Source organism: Mustela lutreola, chromosome 2 (assembly GCF_030435805.1).
Source record: "Mustela lutreola isolate mMusLut2 chromosome 2, mMusLut2.pri, whole genome shotgun sequence".
Taxonomy (NCBI): domain Eukaryota; kingdom Metazoa; phylum Chordata; class Mammalia; order Carnivora; family Mustelidae; genus Mustela; species Mustela lutreola.
In genome coordinates this window covers 2306592-2327199 of record NC_081291.1, presented here as the reverse complement: position 1 = coordinate 2327199, position 20608 = coordinate 2306592, and the positions used below count along the sequence as shown (strand labels likewise).

At 59.0% G+C, this 20608-nt stretch overlaps 1 protein-coding gene across 14 annotated transcripts in view; it reads right to left on the bottom strand.

Moving 5' to 3' along the window:
* The window catches only part of CELF5 (CUGBP Elav-like family member 5), a 48169-nt gene that overhangs the window by 5156 nt on the left and 22405 nt on the right, over positions 1-20608 (bottom strand). For 8 of the 14 annotated variants that reach the window (XR_009350545.1, XR_009350546.1, XM_059159427.1 and 5 more), the window contains exons 1-10: positions 15600-15926; positions 12936-12987; positions 10892-11020; positions 8457-8536; positions 6576-6722; positions 5807-5948; positions 5565-5711; positions 4032-4094; positions 3371-3454; positions 381-524 (exon numbers count right to left, since the gene is read on the bottom strand). Coding sequence is in view for 12 of the 14 variants with exons in the window: in XM_059159427.1 (XP_059015410.1) it covers positions 381-524; positions 3371-3454; positions 4032-4094; positions 5565-5711; positions 5807-5948; positions 6576-6722; positions 8457-8536; positions 10892-11020; positions 12936-12987; positions 15600-15911 (1300 nt within the window). In the remaining 2 variants the exon portion in view is untranslated. Of the gene's footprint in view, positions 1-380; positions 525-3370; positions 3455-4031; positions 4095-5564; positions 5712-5806; positions 5949-6575; positions 6723-8456; positions 8537-10891; positions 11021-12935; positions 12988-15599; positions 15927-20608 lie in introns of those variants that run through there. The other 6 variants (XM_059159438.1, XM_059159434.1, XM_059159436.1 and 3 more) reach the window with 6 other exon arrangements.

The window sequence follows — 20608 nt, the reverse complement described above, 5'->3', positions numbered from 1 at the left end:
AAACATCCTGCCGGTTGAACTGCCCCTCTCGAGGTGCCTGGCAGCCACGTGGTGCTCATAGCTCAGACAGCAGAGGCGAGAAGAACATCTCTGCCAGTGGAGAAAATTCTGTGGGGCAGTGCGGCAAGACTGCAAGCTTTGGAGGGCAGGAATTTTGTGGGCTTCCTTTGCTGCCCTGACCAGCACCCAGCAGCATGCCTGGCACACAGCAGGTGCTTAATAAGTGCTCACTGCAACTTCTAAATGTGCTTCTCTTGGACCACACCTGCCTCCTAGCTGACCAGGCCAACCACGCCCTCCCACGTCCGTGTTCCTGGCAGCACGCGGATCAGGGGGACAGGGCTGGCCAGCAGGAAGGGGTGCCCGAAGCAGGTACTCACCAAAACATTTGCTCTGGTTGGTGGCCCGATCCATAAACACCTTGGAGGAGATGATATTGCCGAAGGGCAGGAACATCTGCGTCAGCTCCGTGTCTCCAAACTCCTGGGGGAGGTGGTAGATAAACAGGTTACAGCCTTCGGGACCTGCAGGTAGGGGAGAGAAAGACATAAAGCCCCCAAGGAGAGGAGGCGGACCCCCCCCGGGGGGAGGGGCTTGGGACCGGAGCCCACCTCTGGCATCTCCAGCTGTTGGGGGAGGGCGCCCGTGACACCGGGAAGCAGGGCGTGGAGACGGCGCGGGGGAGGGGAGGCAGGGCGTGCTTACCCTCGCCTTTCTAATCCCACACTTGGGTACCCTGAACCTCTGATTATCCTCATGCCCCAGGTAATTTACAAAACTCAAATCCCTCAATGCCAGACCCTGGGTAGTCCCCAAATTCCAGACAACCGGAAACCCCGGAAAAAAAATCCCTAAACCCGGAAACGCCAGACCATTTATGACAGCGGATGCATTGTACGTGCGGTATGCGGACACTCTGTATATCTCTGCACTAATTCTGTAAATCTACAACTGGTTTTAAAATACGATGTTCCTATCTTACAAGTCCGATGATCACAGAATAAGACAAGTCATTCCCCGGTCCCAAACCCCAAATATCGAGATAGTCTTCAAAACCGTGGATAATCCTCCAAGCTTTGAATAATTTTCAAGACTCAGATGACACACATAAAAAAACCCTCAATTAAGATAAAAAAATTCTGTAGTCCCCAAGCCACCTGGTGATTTTATTACATTTTTATTTATTTTTAAGTAGGCTCCACGCCCAGTGTAGGGCTTCAACTCAGAACTCCGAGATGGAGAGTTGTGTTCTCCACCGACTGAGCCGGCCAGGCAGCGCTCCCCGCCCCCCTCCACGTCCCCACCTGGGCATTTTAACATGATATACTACACCAACCAAGAATAACTTCTTAAAGGCCCAGCTAACTCTCAAAACCATCCCCTTCCCCAAAGAATCCCCAATGGAGAGGTTACGTAACAGCTACAAATAACAATGAAATTTTAAAACCTTCGTTATCTGAAGCCATGAACAGTCACCAAAACCTGCCCCTCATCCCAAACCAACAGATGACCTTCGCCCATGCCCCCCAAAACCACGAACCCCCAAACCACCAAAAATCCCCCTCGGTCCAGAAGTGAGTATTCTCCATCCCAGGAAATAAAGATCCGGGATTGCCCACGGACATCCAACCCTTCTCTTCCTGGTTAGGACCACAGTCCCAAGAACGCTTGTTTTTAAAATGCAAGCGAGTTGCAACGTGATCGTCGTGACTGATGTGGACGGCGTGATCTCGACCGCGGCACAAACGTTACAGCCGCCAGAGCGTGATCCTGATCCCATCTCCGAGAAACACTGGGTGAAGGCGGAAAGCCGCACCCAGCTGAGGGCACCCCGTGAGAAGACAACGCATGCGCACACACTCCCCACAGCACACAGCGGGACCACCGACCACTCCCTCGGCTCCCCACGTGTGTCTGAGCCACGTGCATCCCCATGTGGGGTTACGACTCCCCCTCTGACTTCAGACACGTCTCTCCCCGCACGTGACAGCAGCCACACCCGCCACCCTTCCCTTCAATGCCATGTCCACGTGCAAGCTTGAGGTCTTTGCCGGGATAAAGGGCCATCCTGACCGTATTTTTTTAACCTGCCCCTGGGCATGACGCTGTCTACCATTTTTTATCAGGGCTCTATCTTGTCTTTTGCTTTGACGTGTCGCGGACAAAGGTCTAGAATGGTGCGAGCGGGAGTCTTGTACATTGTCCCCCGAGGTGGGGACTCTCCAAAATGCTCATGGCGAGTGACAGCAGGGCTGATCACCACTGCCCTGGCTCTGACCGCCTCAGCCCTGGTGGAGGGAAGTTGGAGCAGGGATCAGGGAGGGAGACACCCAGGTCCGAGCCATCCACAGAACAGTGACCTGAGGCAGCTGGGCCCTCTTGGAAGCCCATGCTGGCCCGCCCTGGATCAGGGGGTGCAGGGGGTGTTGGGAGGTTGCTGAAAGTCGCACTGGAGCTCCAGCACTGTCAAATCCTCATGCCTGCCGTCTGTGACTTTACCCACTGAGCTGCCAGAGGAATAAAATCTGACGGAGGACAGAGTAGCGGCTGGTTGGCCCAGCTGGGGACCCTTCAGCCTAGAGTTCGTCTCCAAAGCTCAGCTCGTTTCCTGGCAAGTGGCCCCCTGCCACGGGTCAAGGGCAAGGGCCAAGTGGGGCAGAACCTCAAAGAATTCAGTTTGCAGGCCAGGACATCCACAGTGCTCCCCAGCCATGGGGACAGTGGGTCACCTCCCCCTGACCCCTACTAGCTGGATGGACAAGGGAAAGAGCCTTCCTGGTGCTGAGCCACACTGTGCGTCAGGAACGGCCTTGCCTCCTTCCCAGTGATGCCTCTTGACCCAGATGGTCGCTCCTGTTGCAGAGGAGGAAACTGAGGCACGGGCAGTGAGTGCTTTCCTTACCATGCACAGCCACAACTGGGTGGACCTGAATCCTGGTCTGTCCGACCCCAGAATCTAACAACTTCCTCCTTCCGCTTTACTGGGGAGCCTCAGTTCACCCGAGATATCCCACCACCACCCGCCGCCCGCGCCCGACCTCAAGATGAGCGTCCTTCCCCAAAATTCAGAGGCTCGTCCGGTCCTGGGAAGGGTGGCTGGTGGTGGCTGGGTCACCCCTAGGCCCGCTAGTCCTATGGTTCCAACTTTCCAGAGGAGCGAGCCGTGGCTCCGAGAGGGTGATGAGGTTCCCCCAGAGCACCCAGGGGCCGCGTCAGAACTCGAACCCAGGTCTGTCTGGCCCGCAGGCCGTGCTCTTGGCCGCGGTTCCCCGAGTTCCCGCGCCACGCCAGGCCAGGCCAGGGGTCCTGGAGGTCGAGGGGGCGGTCAGAGGGCGGGGCTGGCGCCCAGGGGAGGTCGCGGCCCCCTCACCTTCTCGCTGCTGCTGCTGCAGGAGGGGCGGCGGCTGGGGGACGCTGTGCGCGATGGGCGTGATGGCCGCGGTGGGGTACATGGCTGCGGAGACCGGGAGCGAGACAGGGCGGAGGCGGGTGTGAGGCCGGTGGGCGGCGCGGGGAGGGCGGGGGCGGGGCCACGTTGGTCTTGGGAGGGAGGCGGGGCGTGCCCGCGGCGGAGGGCGGGCCTAGGGGAGGGGCCAAGGCACAGGGAAGAGTGAGGCGGAGCCATGGCTCGAGGGGGTGGGGCCAACGTCTGGAATGAGGGAGGGGGAGTGACCACAGCCGAGGGCGGGCCTGAAGGAGGGGCCAAGGCCGCACAAGATCAGAGTGGGTGGGACCAGAGTGTGAGGGGCAGGGCCAAGGCTGAGGGCAGGGCCCTGGAGGACTCGGGACAGGATATGGGGGGCGGGACCAGACGCTGCGAGGGCCGAGGAGGGGTGGGGCCAAAACCTGGGAAAGGACAGGGTCAGAAGTAGGAGGCGTGGCTAGGTACAAGAGAGAAGGCCAAACGAAAGGGCGGCCCCTGGGAGGCGGGGCCAGAAGCGGGGAGCTGCCAGGGGGCGTGGCCAGACAGGAAGAAAGGCGGGGCAGAGGGGCGGGGCCACGCCCGAGAGTGGGCCGGACTGCCCGCGTACCTGTGTACTGCTGGACTCCGGAGAAGGCGGGATGGAGGGTCTCGGCTACCGTCGGGCTCTGAGCTGCGGGGTAGACGGAAGGGCTGAGTGGGACGGGGGCGGCAGATCTTCCATCCACCCCTGATCCTTAGCGCCCGGAAGGAGAGCAACAAACATCTGCCCAGCTTCATCTCTACATAAACGTTTTATAGGTATGGTCCCCATTTTACAGGTAGGAAAACTGAGGTTCAGAGAGGTGAAGCAACCAGCGCAGGGCCACTCAGATAGGAAATAGTAGAAGTCGAACAGGGCTCCAGAGAGGTTTAACCCCATCTCTCTGTCCCCATCCGGACCCCCTCGCTCTTCCCCTTTATTCTCCAGGACTTCAGGCCTCTGTTCCTGACCACCCCCCACCCCCATCCATTTCCCTCTCTCCCATCCCAAGCCTCACTCATCAGACACCTCGCGGATCCCCCATGTGGCTGTGACCTCCTGGCTGCTCTCAGGGCAGGAAGTAAGGGGAGGAAAGAGGTTGTCCAGACCACTAGAGCTGCTGCATCAGGGGGAAATTTCAGCCAAAAGATTCAGCTCCAACGGAGAGAGGTTACTACAGGATGGGTGTGTGTGTGTGGGGGGGTGACCATAAAGGGGTCACATGAATGAATCACCCCCCGGAGATGGAGCATTGTGGTGGTGGTTACACAAATCTCTGACGGTGATAACATGGCACAGACCCCCCCCCCCACACACACGCACGGGTGCACACACAACGTGGTACAGTGTCCATAAGGTGTCCAGCTCCCGTCGAGGTCATTGTACTGTACCAGTGTCAGCCTCCTGGTTTTGACAATGTGCTTTGTTATGTAAGCTGTTAGCATGGGTGGCGGGCTGGGCTGGAGGGAGCAGGACCTCTCCGTACTTCTGAAACTCTCTGTGAGTTCCAGTCATTTCAAAATAAAAACAAATTCTCCTCAATGGTGGATATGCAGATGACTTACTTCACCCAAGCAAGGTGTTGGAGGAGGCTTGCCTGGGGACTGTGGTACAGAATGGGGAGAGCTGGGACCTCGGCTCTGCAAAGGCAGGGCCCAGCCGAATTCGGTGCATGGAGAATACTGCATGGCTGGATGTAGGAGTGGATATGGGTCCTGATATCTTCCTCAATAGTGACGGTTAATAATTAAGATTGATGGTGCTGTTCTTGGTACAGACAGTGTGCCAAGCATTCAACATGCTAATTTCGTCAGTGCAACCTCCTGAGATGACTGATGGCATCAGACCCATTTCCCGGGTAAGGACACTGAGGTCCAGGGACTCACAGAGACCACCCAGGACAACCGAACTGAAGCTTGACCCCAGATATGTCTGGATATAAAGTTCCCGTGTTTTAACCACCCTGCTATAGTCTCTTTCTCTGTGCCCACAGCTCATGTCTGTTGAGCTGACAGTCCCTCTGGTTCCCAGGGACCATGGCATGGGAACGCCTGCTTGTCCCAGAGACGCCCTCCCCACCCTCCCACCCACCCATAGGTCCCAGGGGACCACTCCAGTTACCTGGGTAGGGCACAAGGCCATTGGCATACACGGTCTCTAGGGCAGGGTGCCCCCCAGGGAAGGGCACAACCCCTGCGAAGCCATTGGTGATGGGAGCCACGAGCCCAGGCACGGCCGTGGTGCCAAGCAGCGGGGGTGAGTGCAGTCCTGCAGAACGGAGGAGCACCATGGGGAGCCTGAGCCTGGCCCTGGCCCTGGCCCTGCCCTGCCCACCCATCCTTAGGCCCCTGGCGGACTCTCACCAGAGGCAGGGGCGATGGGCGTGGCAGGCAGCCCGTTAAGGCTGACGGCGCCAATCTGCTGGATGTGGCAGGGTGAGAAGGCCACGCCGGGGCTCAGGTAGCTGCCCGACGTGGACAGGACCGTTGTCTGCTGCTGCATGAGCTGGGGGTGGAAAGGAGTCGGTGTGCACAATGGGGGTGGCACCTGCCCTGAGGTCATGACTCGTGGGAGGAGGCCTGGTCCTCAAGTGACTTGAGTAGGGGAGGGGGTCAGCCTGGCTCTCTTGGCTCAGGCTGGGGTCAGGGCTTAGCTGGGAATTGGGGCTCAGTGTGGGATCAAGGGTCTGTCTAGGATCAGGGCTGAGTCAGGAATTTGGACTCGGTCTGGGATTGGGGATCAGCCAACACTGAGCTCAGCCAGGGCTGGGTCTCAGTGTGAAGTCAGCCTCGATTTAGAGGCTCCTTTTGGCTTGGAGGCCCCGCCTAGATTTAGGGCCTAAGCATGGAGTCGTGTCAGCCCAGAGTTGGGGTTCAGCTCGGGCCTCAGTTCATGGCTGGGGGCTCAGCTGGGGTGGGGGGGGCTCAGGAATCAGCCTGGATCTGGGGACTCAACCATGACCAGGATAGGACCATGAGTCAGAGAGTAGGAAGAGAGAGAAAGATGAGCAGAGAGGCAGAACCCCCAACAGAGCATGCATGGAGAGAGAGAGACTGAGCCGGACCCCCCCCCCCCCCGAGTGGTGTGGGGAGCCCTGCTGGAGACGGAAGTGCAGCCGCTGCGGTCACTCACAGCCTGGGCGTAGGCACTGTAGGGGCTAAAGGGCAGGGTGAGGGACGGCGTCAGGATGCCCAGCTGCCCCACCATCTGCTGCATGCGCCGCAGGGTCCGCTCCTTGTCCGTGTCGGCGAACTTGACCACCAGGCTGGAGGAGGCACCCTGCAGGGGCAGCGGCAAGCAAGGAGGGAAAGAAGGAGGGAGGTAGCCAGGACTTTGGGGTTCGTGGAACCACGCCAGCTCTGGCCCTTGGGGGAGCACAGCGGCCAGTCCTGCCCGTGGGCGCCGAGCTGCAGGACACGGACCGCACAGCAAGAACAGCTCAGAGATCAGCATCCTGGGTCTCGCACTTGACCGTGTACAGCTGCCTGTGGGCACAGGTGGGGCCTCCCCGCCCAGGGGGCCGCGTCTGGGACCCAGCAGAGGACCCTGACTATCAGCCATGCTCTCAAAAATGGAGAGTCCAACTGGTGGGACCCGGGTGAAGGACCCTAGAGCTGTCACTCACACCTGAGGACAGTTGAGACCCTAACCGGAGAGGGGACATGCCCCCTTTGCTGGAGAGCTCGCTCCCCGATGCGCCCCATCACTGGTCAGCTGCGAGCGTGGGAGAAAGCCTGACCTCCCGGTGAGCCCGAATCCTGCCTCCAGGGGCTACGACTGAGGCCCGAGTGCCCAGCGTGCGAGGCCTGGAGGCTCTGACGCTGCCCTGCTCCTCACTCCCATTTGAGTGCAGCTGACAGGGGGGATGGTTCTCTAGGGCCTGTACCCCCTGTGGCAGATCCGGCCTTTTCTGTACCGCGACTGTGGCTCCTGGCCCTTCCCCCAGGGGGCGGGGCTACTCCCAGCGCTGAGCCCGTCCTCCTCCGCCTCTCCCCGCCTCTCCGCGCCGCAGGCCTGCCCCCTACCCATCCCCGCTCTGGCCCAGGGGACATTTCCAACCGACCTGGCCCCTTCCCTGCGCTGTCAAAACCTTCCATGGCTCCTCAAGACCCCGAGAACCCCGTGCTCCTCGGCCAAGGGCTGCAGCCCCTCCCGCCCTCTCCCCTGCTGCTCTGCGCGCCCCACCCCCATCCTTGTTGTCACAGCCCCGCCCCACGTTCCCCTGCTGGCCTTCACAAAGCCACAACACCCCTCATGTCCCGCCCTCCAGGACACCCTCTTGTACAGTCATACACACATGCACACACACTCACACAAACTCACTCAGACACGAAGAGTCCGAAATGTGTGCACACATTTGCACGCACCATGCACGTCACACAGAGTTGCACACACGCGCTCACACGGTGCGTTCAGGGGCCCATATCACACGTGTACACATGCAATCACATACACGCATATTCACACACACACCCGCCCATCCACACACACTCACATACGTGCCCTCACAGATGCCCACAGAAGCGTGCTGCGCTCGTTCCCGCCACATCAGCCAGGCAGACCCACACTCACGTGCACTCAGTACACACATGTAGAAACACACATGTGCACACACCTACATGCACGCTGCACAAGCCACTCACACAAACACACCCGTTCGACACACTTAACACGTGCAGCAGCACACACGTATCCATATTCTCACATCACACACCTCAACTGCACATTAAGTCACCTACTAACAACCACACACACTCACATATCCTCTCTTACACACACACGCAGCCACACACTGGCAGTACCTCCAGGCACACTCCCACACGCACAATCGCACACTCACCTGCATACCTGTGCCCACACCACCATCAGGGACTCCGCCTCTCTCTCCGCCTGTGCCTTACTGATGAACAGCAAGTGGCTACGGGATGGCGGGAATGGTAGAGAGAGGTTTTGTCCCTGTCCCCTCCCCCTTCCGCACGCCCAGCTCCGTGGCCCAGGGCGGTCCCCACTCACCGGCATGGTCTGGCTGCCGTGCAGGGCGTGGATGGCTGCCTGGGCCTCGGTGTGGGAGGAGAACTTCACAAAGGCACAGCCTGGCCCAAGACAAGGAGCACGCGTGAGGGGTAATAGGGTCTTTCTGGGTGGGGAGGGGCCACAGGTTAGGGCACTGGGAGCCCCGGGCGGCGGGTCAGACGGTCAGAACAGACAGCCAGCCAGACAGCTGGACAATAAAGGATCAGGCAGTAAGAAGAGCACACAGAGTATGATGTCAGCCCGGTGGCCTCTCATTCGCTCAGAAAGCAACCAGCTTCACAGGTGTTGGTGGCTCGCATGGCCGGACAGGCACTGTGAGGCAGTGTGCAGTCCGGAGGAGGGGCAGGTCCTGCCCGCTGGAACAAGTGAAGGGCACGGGCTTAGGGAACACCCCCCAGCTACCAGCCGCTGACACGGTGAGATCGAGTTGTAATCAGATATGCAGAGAGAAGGTGACAAACGTTCAGACAGAGGCACTGAGATACAGTCTTGTGGGCACACTCAGGCACAGATACATTCAGACCTAGACACGTAGGCCCATGTGACCAGAGTTGGAAAGATGGGGACAGAAAATAAATAAATAAATAACAGACAGGTCAGACCCAGCGGCTGGCCACACAGGAAGAAATCAGAAATCACGCAGCCAAGGCAGCCAGGGACCATGAGACACAGGCAAATTCGGACACAGAGTCATAGGAGAGGCTACTAGACGTAGTTCCAGACGGGCATATTGTGGAAGAGCCAGGCCGACTGGGGGTGGGGTAGGACAATGGAATGTTCTAGAACTAGAGAGTGGCAATGGTTGCACAATTTCTTGAACATACTGGAAAGCACTTAGCTGTATGCTTTCAAAAGGTGGATTTTACAGTATGTAAATATCAATTAAAAAAGAAAAGAAGGGTTCCTGGCTGGCTCAGTCAGTAGAGTATGCTACTCTTGATCTTGGAGTCGTGAGTCTGAGCCCCACATTTGGTGTAGAGCTGATTAAATAAACTTTAAAAATCATTTAGAAATAAAAATAATTAAAGAGAGAGAGAGAGAGACAAGCAACTAGGGACCACGGGATACATTCTGTCCTTAGAAGATAAAAAGTTTCCAGGGCCAGAGACAGGCAAGGCAACAGTTGGTGCCTGACAGGTGAACCCCAAAAGGTAGGACAGGTAGACTGACAAAGACCTCCAGACACACGAAGAGCTAGGCAGAAATAGTCATTTAGACACTAAGGCAGAAAAAGTCAGAGACTAAAGACGCAGGTGGAGTGATGCCCTTCGCAGGCACAGTCACGTGGGCAGACAGGGAAACAGGTCTCTGCGGACCACGAAAGTCTTTTCCAGATGCCCAGCCAGGATCACACAGACGGTCCACGGGAAACTGTCCCACAGTTAGGTGGGCACAGGCGGCGCGCGGGCCGGACCAGGCGGGAAAGGACGGTCTCCGCCCGCACAGCCCACGCCTCCTGGAGCCAACCCCGCCTTCTCAAGCGCCCCCGCCCGTCCCCGGAAGCCAAACCCCGCCCCCACGTGCCCCGCCCCTCCCCAGAAGCTAGTCCCGCCTTCTCAAGCGCCTGGCCCCGCCCCGGGAGCCAACCCCGCCCCCCCGTTCCCGCCCTGCCCCAGAAGCAAACCCCACCTCTCACGGGCCCTGCCCGGTCCGCAGGAGCCAAACCCGCTTGCTTGCTTGCTTGCTTGCTTTTTTTAAAAAAATATTTTATTTATTTGTTTGAGAGAGACAGAGTGAGAAAGACCATGAGAGGGGAGGTCAGAGGGAGAAGCAGACTCTCCCCATGGAGCTGGGAGCCCGATGCGGGACTAGATCCCAGGACTCCGGGATCATGACCTGAGCCAAGGCAGGCGACCAACCAACTGAGCCACCAGGTGCCCCCCAAACCCACTTTCTAAAGTGCTCGGCCCCACGCCCAGGAGCCAAACCCACCCTCCCACGTGGCCCGCCCCGCCCCAGAAGCCAACCTCACCTTCTCAAGTGTCTGGCCCCACCCCCAGGAGTCAGCTCCGCCCACCCACGTGCCAGTCCCCTCCCCCAGGAGCCAACCCCGCCCGCCCACGTGCCCTGCCCCGCCCCAGAAACCCATCTGGTTTTCTCAAGAGACAAACCCGCCCTCCCGCATCCCCAGGCGGCCCCAGAAAACAACCCCACCTTCTCGAGGGCCCGGCCCCGCCCCCAGAAGCCGAACCCCCACCCCCGTCCCAGGTGCCCCGCCCCGCCCCGGAAGGCAACCCCGCCTTCTCAAGGGTCTGGCCCCACCCCAGGAGGCAATCCCGCCTTCTCAAGCGCCGGGCCTCGCTCCGGGAACCAACCCCGCCCCGCCCCGTGCCAGGCCCCTCCCCCAGGAGCCGAACCCCTCCTCCCGCGCGCCCAGCCCCGCCCCCGGGCCAGCCCCGCCCCCGGCCGGTCACCTTTGCTGCTGCCGTCAGGCCCGCGCAGCACGGTGCATTCGTCGATGACCCCAAAGGGCTGGAACAGCCGCAGCACGTCCTCCTCCGACTGCTGCTTGTTCAGCATCCCCACGAACAGCTTCCGGTCTCCTGTGGGCGGAGACACCCCCTCAGCCGCGTCCTGGCCTCCGGGAATTTCTCGGTCCCTCGGTCCCTCGGGCAGAATGGAGGCAGCAGGGCGTGGGGGGAGCACGGCTGGCCCCCGCTCTGCCTGCGTGGGGGAGGACACAGCCGCGCGCTTCCCTGCTCTGGGCCTCTCCATCCTCCCACGTGCCATGCTCGGCTCATCTCCAAGCCTCGGCTCACGCGGCGCCCCCCTCCTGGACGCCCTCCCTTCAACCCTTCAGGGCCTCCGACCGCTTCCCGGCTCCCACCCTCCGGGCGGAGATGGCTCTCTCCTCGCTCGCGGAGAGCCCCACACAGTACTAGTGAACGAACTGCCTGGCCTGGCCTGGGTCCCTGTCTGTCTGTCTGCCATCTAGATTTCCCAGTGGGGGTGAGCGCTGATGGCCCCTTTCCCCTCAGCAGGGGCCAGGCAGTCCATGTCTGTTGAATGAGTGAAGGCACCTGTGCGCACAGGAGCAGGTGCGGGAAGCCTGGAGCCCCCATCTGCTGGGGTGGGGGTGGGGGTCTGGCTGGAGGCCTGGCTGGCCAGCCTCTCCCGTGTGAGGCCCGAGAGTCCTGCTCCCTCTGGTAACTGGGCTGCTCCCCTGTAATCAGGAACATGGCAGCTTCATCTCCCAGGGATGGTGAGCTGGGTTACTATGGAAACCTGTTCTCTGGCAGCTGTCACTCATGGGGATGGAAGAGAGAGGCATAGACGCAGAGAGACTGACAGTCCGGGAAAGAGACAGAGACAGAGAGAGAGACAGGGAGAAACACAGAGACAGAGACCGAGACAGAGAGTAAGAGACAAAGAGAGACACACAAAGAGTAGAGAGAGAACCAGAGAGACAGAAGGAGAAAAGATGGGTGAGAAAGAGGTATGGAGAGGGAGAAAGAGAAGTTGAGACAGAGAGAGACAGAAAGACAGACAGAAGGAGGAGGAGGAGGAGGAGAAGAGGAATTAGTAAGAGTGAGAGAGAGACGAGAAGAGACGGAGACATGCAGACCCCCCCACACCCCGTCCCAATCCCTGACCTACACGAGCAGCCTGCTCCGAGACTGTGAAAACAGGTCCCAGCCCAGATGGGCTGTACCAGGCTCCTACACATACACAGGAGTCCTAACCGCCCTGCCCCACACACCACCCCCAAGGCTGGATGCTCCGCCTCAGCCCCCAATCCACCTGAACTGGGGAGGGGGTAGGAAAATCTCCAAGAATGGCTAGACTTGGGTGCCACTGGGGACAGCCAAGCATACTCCTATGGTCACATCCCCAACACAGTGCAGACCTACGCAGACGCCAGGCCTCCAACCCACATACCCACACGCCCAGCCCGGAACAGTCAGGCACTCACAATCCTACACACACGCCCACGCCCAGGCCAGGCGTGCACACGTGCACACGTGCACACAGGCCAGCAGGAAGCCCCACCACATAAGCCACAGAAACACACGTGCACATGCACCCTGCTCACACACATCTGCATACAGGCGTGCCAAGGTACGCATGCTCACATATACACAAACACGCACGTGCACACACACAGAGAAATCCCCCTGAGGGGTTCCTTCAGGGATCCTAGCCCCTCTGCCTCAGAAGACCCTCCAGTATTGCACCCCACGGGGAGTGGGGCATTTTAAGATCTAGGGACAAGCAGCTGGACCTAGCCACCTGCCCCCCAACTCCTTCACTCCTAGACCTGTGGCACTGTGGTTTGGAAGAGGGGACACCCCCCTCCCCCGCTCTCCTGCGCCTACCCTAGCCAGGAGACTCTGCCTCTCCCACCACAATGAGGTATGTGAGTCTAGAGGGGACAGCTACAGCCTTCTGATCAGGGGTCCCCCCCTTCCCCCATTCTTCTGCCACCCCCCAGCCTGGTGGCCACGGAGAGATGACAACTACCTCCGCGGCTTTCGCTGTCCGCCGGCTTCACCTGGATTGGCCGCGCCATCTGCGGAGAGAGAGGGGAGGAGGAGGTCGAGGCTGACAGTGGGGACATCAGGGGTGAGGGCTTCACCTGAGCTCTGCCAGGCACCCTGCCCACCTCCCCGAGGCACAGCATCCCACCAACTTCCAGCAGCAAACCAGTCAAACAAGTGACACATGGTCCCACCGACGGGGCTTTGCTCATTGCTATCTGGAAAACTCTTACTTTACATTCAAAACCCGTTCACAATATTTCTTGCTGTAGGAAGCCTCCTTGTATTCCCAGGTGTAGTAGGCTCTTTGCAAAGTTGTCCAACACCTCTAGTCTCTGCATATTTGACTTTGCAGTTTTTCTCATCAAAAACTGGAGCCTGTTTCCCCACCTTTCTGTATCTGGACTTGGCTATGTGACTTGCTCTGACCCGTGGAAGGTCATGGAAGGGAAGTGGTGGGACTTCCAGGCTCTGGCCTTAAGAGACTTTGCAGCTTCCTCTTTTGTAAAGCTGACATTGGGACAAGCCCAGGTGACAAGCCCAAGCAGAACAGGAAGACAGACCTCATGCCCTGAGAGGCCCCACTGCCAAACAGTGCATGGGAGTGAGGCTGGCCAGTCCTAGCTCATCCCGGCAAGTCATGTCCACCACTGCATGAATGACCCCAGGGGAAACCAGCAGAAGAGCCACCCAGCTGAGCCCAGGCTGAGCTTACTAACCTGCAGAATCAACAAATAAAATGGTTGAGGTGTTTGTCACCCAGCAGTAACTGATACGAGGGCAGGTACTCTCAGTCCGTTCTCTGAGCGCTGGGTGCGAGGACTGTCATACCTGAGTGGACCAGCTTTCAATCTGGACTCGTTCTGGACGCTTCTGTTCTCCAACCCCCTGCCCCCTCAGCACTGAAAATGATGTTTAATGGAAGAAATCCTCCTCTAATCCCCACCCCCAAACTGACCCAGCCATAGGGGTGAGCTAACATGGGTATTTGAGAAAAACTCAAGGGATGTGGGAAATGCGTGACATTGCTTCTCCACTGGTTTGAGAACAGAATCTCTCTCCAAGCCTTGTGGCTCCTGGTGAACTCCTATTCATCCTTCAAAACCCAGCTCAAATGTCCCCAAGCAGGCCATCTTTCCACCCCGCTGGGTTCCTTCCTCCCTCTGCCTCAGGGCAGGAAGTGTCTACATCTTGCTTTCTCAGAGCATGCAGTTCTCTTCACACCAGGTAGGGAGAATCCGAGAGGCTTGCTAAATTGAATTGACCAGAAAGAAGTGTCCGGCACACACCAGCATGGAAGGGTGGCTGGGATGTCTGTGCCCGACCTGGGGTTGGAACGAGGGCCCACCCCAGACCCCCTCCCAGGTCAGACCATCCCCATGGCCATTCAGAAAAGGTGCTTGAGGGGTGTCAGCTTTCTAGACGCTGTACAGACACCCAGCAAGCTCCGGAGAGAGGCTCAGTTTTCACCCGGCTTTACAGATGTCAACATCAAGGCCCAGACTCTTTGTCCAAGGTCATGGTGGGTGAGTCAAGGCGCTAAGCCTTCCTAGACTTAAAATTTAAGGATCTTTCTACCCAGTCCTATGAGTAGAGACCCCTCTCCGACTCTGAACCCCCAAATCTCCTTCCCCTTGTCTTTGACCCTCTGTCAGTTTGGAGCCTCCCCACGCCATCGGAGGCCCCTCCCTCACTCTGCGCCCTCTGTCCCTGAGCCCCCGCCCCCCGCAGCTTCTCTACCCCACCTGCGCCCCTCCCATTCTGAGTGTTTGTTCCCCAGCTCCTAATGGGCTGCCTCAATCTGAACTCAGCCTTGGGAGCCCCAGAAGCAGAGAGGCCTTCGGGCGTCCCCGATGCCTGCCACCCAGCCACACCTTCAGAGGGACCCAGACCACCTGCGAAAGACCAAACCACGTCTCCCTGCCCCCACCACGTGTGCACGCACACGCACACGCACACACCCCCTCTCCACCTGGGTACCACACCCAGCTAGCTGGAGGCAGGAGCGGGGATTATTTAACCAGACGGGACCCGTTTCTGGGCGGGGGGGGGGGGGGGGGGGGCAGACTGAGGTTGTGAAGGGAGCCGGGAGGAGCGGGGGCACCTGGGCTCCGGCCTCCGGTTCGCCCCTCCCCGCCCGCCCCGCCTCCGCTGGCCCTCACCTCCTCCCTCCTCCCAGCACCTTGGGCAGATGAGGATGGGGTTGCCATGGCAACGCTGATTCACCACACGGAAGCTGGCAATTGTTGTTGCCATGGAAACCGCCTCTTAGGGGCGAGCCCAGCTCCTGCCTTGCACAAAAGAGATATTTAAATATAATCTTCTGGAGATGGATGAGCTGAGGAGGGAGCGAGGGAGGGGGCCACGGGGAGGGAACCTGTCCCCCTCACCGCACCCTCCACCCCCGCCCCATTCTCGCGGCCTGGGTCCCTGCGCCCCATCTCCCCCGCCCGCTGCCGAGCCTGGGACCTTCCGCCTCCTCCTGGGAGACCCCTTCCCCCTCCCGGGTCAGCTCGGGCTCGGGCCGAGAGTCCCGGTGCGGTCCCGAGAAGCCAGGCGGGCAGTCCCCTCCTCCCCAGTCTCCCGCTCCAAAGCCGAGGCTCGGAGGCCTGGCCATCCGCACCCCGCGGCCCGCCTTACCCACCGGCCTGGAGACGCGCGCCAGGCTGGCCTCCACGTGCCGCCGCCCGCCCGCCCGGCCGGCCCTGGGCGCACAGGCGCGCACACGCCGCACGCACGCACCGGCCCCGCGCCTCGCTCCCAGCGCCCGAGCCCGACGTCCAGGCGGGCGCAGTCGATCCGCCCGCCAGAGGCCGGGAGGAGGCGTGCGGCGCGGGGCGCGGGGGGGGGCGGTTAGTGGGGGGGAGGGAAGCTGGGTCTCCCCACACCCACCCCTCCTGTCGCCCCTGCCCGCCCATCTGGCTCTGCCCACCTCCTTCCGGCTCCCTCTCTCCATCTGTCCCACCGAGGTCTCTGCCTGGTACCTCCCTCCCTCCTCCACCTTCTCTGGCTCCCCATGGCTGCATTCCTTCCCTGCCCCCCCCCCACTTCCTCCTTTCATTTAGTCAAGAACATTCCTGGTGTGCCCCGTGCTGAGTAATTTTGCAGCCCTAAGGAGGACCCTCTCATCTGGAACCAGGGGAGACAGAGGCAGATACAGACACTCCCAGACCTAAGCAGTCAGGATGGAGGCAGAGGTGGGGACAAGCCCCTGGGAAACCAGAGAGCATAGAGCAGTGGAGAGCCAAAGGCTATCCTGGGCTTCAGTGAAGATGGAAAGTCTGTAGGGGGTTTTGAAGTATGAGTAAGAGTTTGGTGGGGGGGGGTAGTTTCTCACGTTGGAGGAATACCTACCTCCACCGACTCATTTAATCTCTGAACAACGTCATGAGATGGAAGCTTCTTACTCTACAGATGGGCAAATCAGAAAGGGAACGGAGAAAATCAAAGCAGAGGCCCAATCTCCTGGTTTCCTCCGGGTCCAGCCAACCCTCCAGCCAAGGGGCCTGTGGGCCGGGGCTCTGGGGGAGCATCTGTGTCTTTGGGGTCGGCATGCTTTAGGTAGATGAGATCCAGTCCTTGCTCTGCCCCCCAACCTTTGCTGGGTGACTTCAACCAAGCCACGCACCACCGAGAAACCAGGGTCCCTCATGTCTGAACTATGTATTATTACAGATGGGGAAACCGAGGCCACTGGGGGAGGGATGGCGGGAGGTGGCAGAGGCCCCCGCTAGGAGGAGGAGAAAGCAAGGTGATGCCGGGCCGCTGGTGCAGCCTCCCCTTCGCCCGCAGCCCCAGCGCCTAACCCAGCCTCCCTGCCAAACAGACCACGCCGCTGTCCGGCTCTAGGTGCTGCTGTGGCTCCTTCTGGCCTGGGGCTGGCACCCCGGCCTTCCTCCCCACTGGCCCCGAGTCCTGCAGGCTCCGCGTGTCTGGGACAGTTCCTTCATTCACTCATTCCTTCCTTCGTTCAGCATGGATTTTCCAAGCTCCCACAGCGAGCTCAGCAACGCGCCTTGTGCCCTCACAGGAGCCTCAAAGCCCCTCTGCAACCCCATTTCACAGACGAAGAAACTGAGGCCGGGGAGGGTCAGAGCCCTGGACGTTTGGCATCGGAGTCAGGTCATGGGATGTGGGAGGGGGTCTTGCAAGGGGGCCACTTCAGAAATCCCTGTGCACATAGAAAGGGTTTTCAGGAGGGGTCTGTGGGGAGACCCCCAGACAGACAAACTTAGCCCTTTCTGGGGTGCAGGGCAGACGCCAGATCCAGGATGTCCTTTGCCCCTCAAGACCCTCCCGAGGAAAGAGACAGTACCCGCGCTAACGGCACAGCCCCTCAGAGACAGGGCTGGACCAGCCACTTGCCCCCCGCCTCACTGTCCCCACGGGCCTGTGCCATCTCCAGGAACCTCATCCTGGGGTCTGACACCCCTACAAAAAGCCTCTGCTGCAATCTGAGTCCTCTGCCCAGCGTGGATTCCAGGGGCCTGCGGTCCGTTCTGGGTTCTATTCTGGGATTCTGTTATTCAATTTAGGATCCTATTCCAGAATGCCGAGATTTGATTAAACCACATCCCCCACGGACGCCGCTGTCACACTCAGACATGGGAGCTGGAACTCGCTTCAGAAGCAGCATGCGTGGAGGGGGCTTGCCTGTTCCCTGCACTGTGGGGGGAGCACGGAGCCGGCAGATGCCCCAGCTCACCCTCCCCTCCTGGTTTAGAGATAAAAAGATGCAGGTGTGCACGCCACCCTGTCCCCCCCAACACACACACATGCACATGGGTCTTTGAGGGAAGGCAGGGGACAGGAAGGATGGTGGCTGCCTTGGTCTCTCACATGACCCCACTGTGGCCCCCTAACTCCCCAGGGTCCCTGTGCGGGTGTGTGGGGGCACGTGAGCTGCCCGGGGTGGGGGCTCTTCCCACACGGGGCTCCCCTCATGCGGCTGCTGCTCTGTCTTCTGGCGGGGGGGGGTGCACTCAGACATCCCTGCTCCGATGCGGCTGACATGCACGGGGGACCCCCCTCAGCAGCCCCCCCGCCCCGGCACTCTTGCCGCCAGCCACGAACGAGGCTCTGAGTGTGCTGATGGCAGATCTGTGGGTCCCCTCGGGGTCGGGGGGGGGGAGAGGAGGCTCCCCCGCAAGTCCGACCCCTTCACTAGGCAGGGAGCCGTCAGCTCCAGAAGCCGAAGGCACGTGTACTCGGGGTGGGAGCTCCCGGCTGCGGCCGGAGGAAGCATGGCACGTGCCCACCAGACACAAAGCGCAGACGAGGGTCTCTGTCACGGCAAAAGCTGGAAAGGACGCGGGTGTCCACCAACGGGAGGACGGACAAGTCAGCTGCGGCTTCATGCGGTGAAATGCCAGCCAGCCATGAGAAGGCGCCCGCGGCTGGGGCGCGGCACGACAGGGGATGCCGACCCTCTACAGCATCGCGCTAAGTGACAGAAAAATGCAGACGGTGAAGACTCTGTGTACTGCGGGTCCGTCCACCGTGGGGAAAGAGCAAGTGGGGAAAAGCAGCCCAGGGTTTCAGAGATCTGGTCATAAGTGCAGAGAATGTGAAAATCGGGGGTCAGTTACCATAGAGGTCAGGACGGTGACAGCACAGGCTTGGGGACGTGGCAGGCACGGTTTCTGGGTATTGTTGACAATTCATTCCTCCCCCTCCGCCTCTCCAGCCATGAGCTGGTATCAAACTGAGACCCACAATCTAGACATAATAAGATGACACTGAATCGTGTTCCGGGGTCTAGAACATTCTAGGTCTGCACCAAGATGGTAGAGGATCTAGAACATTCTACATCTGTGGTATCCAAGACAGTGGCTGACTCCTAGTTTAGGACATTCTAGGTCTGAACTTACCAATACAGTAGGTGACCCCCCAGTCTAGAACATTTGATATCCGCGGTCTAACCCAGTAGCTGACCCCTGATCTAGAACATTCTAGATTTGAGGTGTCCAGTGTGGTAGCCACGAGCCACATGTGGCGGTTTAAGTTTAAATTTAACTCAAACAGCATTAGAAATTGTTCCTGAGGGGATGCCTGGGAGGCTCAGTCCATGAAGTGCTTGCCTTCAGCTCAGGTCATGATCCTGAGGTCCTGGGATCGAGCCCCATGTCTGGCTCCCTGCTCAGTGGGGAGTCTGCTTGTCCCTCTGACCCTCCCTCCGCTCAAGTTTTTCCTGAATCACACTTGCCACATTTCAAAGGCTCAGTAGCCACACTAACCTAGCGGCCACCAAGTTGGACAGCAGAGACAGAACATTCCATCACTCTGGAAAATTCTATCGGACAGCAATGGCCTAGAATGGGGATCTGCCAACTCCATTACTGACACACAGCCACACTTATTCATTTCTGCATTGTTTGTGGTTTCTTTTATGTGATGCCACAGAGGGCCTAGAGCCCATGAGGCCAAAAATGGTCCCTCTCTGACCCTTTACAGAAGAAGTTTGCCAACTCTCGGCCTCGAACGTTTTTGTGGGATACTGTCCAACATGGTGGCCACCAGCGCATGTGGACATCAAACCCTTGAAATGTGGCTTGTGTGACCGAGGAACAGAATTTTAAATTTTGTTTAGGGGCGCCTGGGTGGCTCAGTGGGTTAGAGCCTCTGCCTTCGGCTCGGGTCATGATCCCAGGGTGTTGGGATCGAGCCCCGCATCAGGCTCTCTGCTCGACAGGGAGCCTGTTTCTCTCTCTCTCTCTGCCTACTTGTGATCTCTGTCTGTCAAATAAATAAATAAAATTAAAAAAAATTTTTTTGTTTAATTATAATTAATGTAAATATAAACTTACATGTAAAAACTGATTTCTGACTCCATTCTTGGAAAATCTCTTAAGTATTTTAGAGCAAGCATGTGTGTGGACCTGCTTCTCCAACTCTCCGTTTTATAGAACGTAAACAGCAAAGGCAGATCGAGCATTTCTGATCACAACTGACTGTCTGAATTGAGATGGACCGAGGGGTGGGCCCACCTCCGAGGGACAAAGGGCTGTGAGCGCTCCTTAACTACGCTGACTGCCTGCTGCACTGATGATATCTTGGAGAGGTGTTGGGTTAAGAGAAAATCTAGCATGACAATTAACTTCACCTGTTTCTTTTTAATTTTTCGCTGTTGCTCCTAGAAAAGTGGGAATGCCACTTGTGGCTTGCGTTCTATGTCCCTTAGCATTCGCTCTAGAACATTCACCAGCTCCCTATTCTCCTGACCATTGGACACCAGGCATCTCTCCCAGTCATGACAATCACAAATGTCCCCAGATGTCGCCCAGGGTCCTGTGGGGCGCAGAATCACCCCCACCCCCGGGGTTGGGACCCCCTTGTGACCTGATGTGAACTCCTCTGTGAGACAATGGAGGCTCTCATGCGATCCTGCACTCAAAAATGTGACTGGCAGCCTCCCAGTGTCGGCACACGCGATCCCCACGCTGCCCCCACCTCCATCTGCCACAGCTTCCCCATCTATCCAGACATGGCGCAAACGCTCCGTCCTGCAAGAAGGAGCCTTGTTTGCCTGTCACCAAGTCCTCGGCAGTGGGCCGGGCCCCCTGCTTCCCCCTGGGTCCCCTCCCCGAGATGTTCCCCCCAGCTGCCTCATACTCGCTGTTCATTTTGTGGCTTGAATGGGGAGCCCCCTAAAAC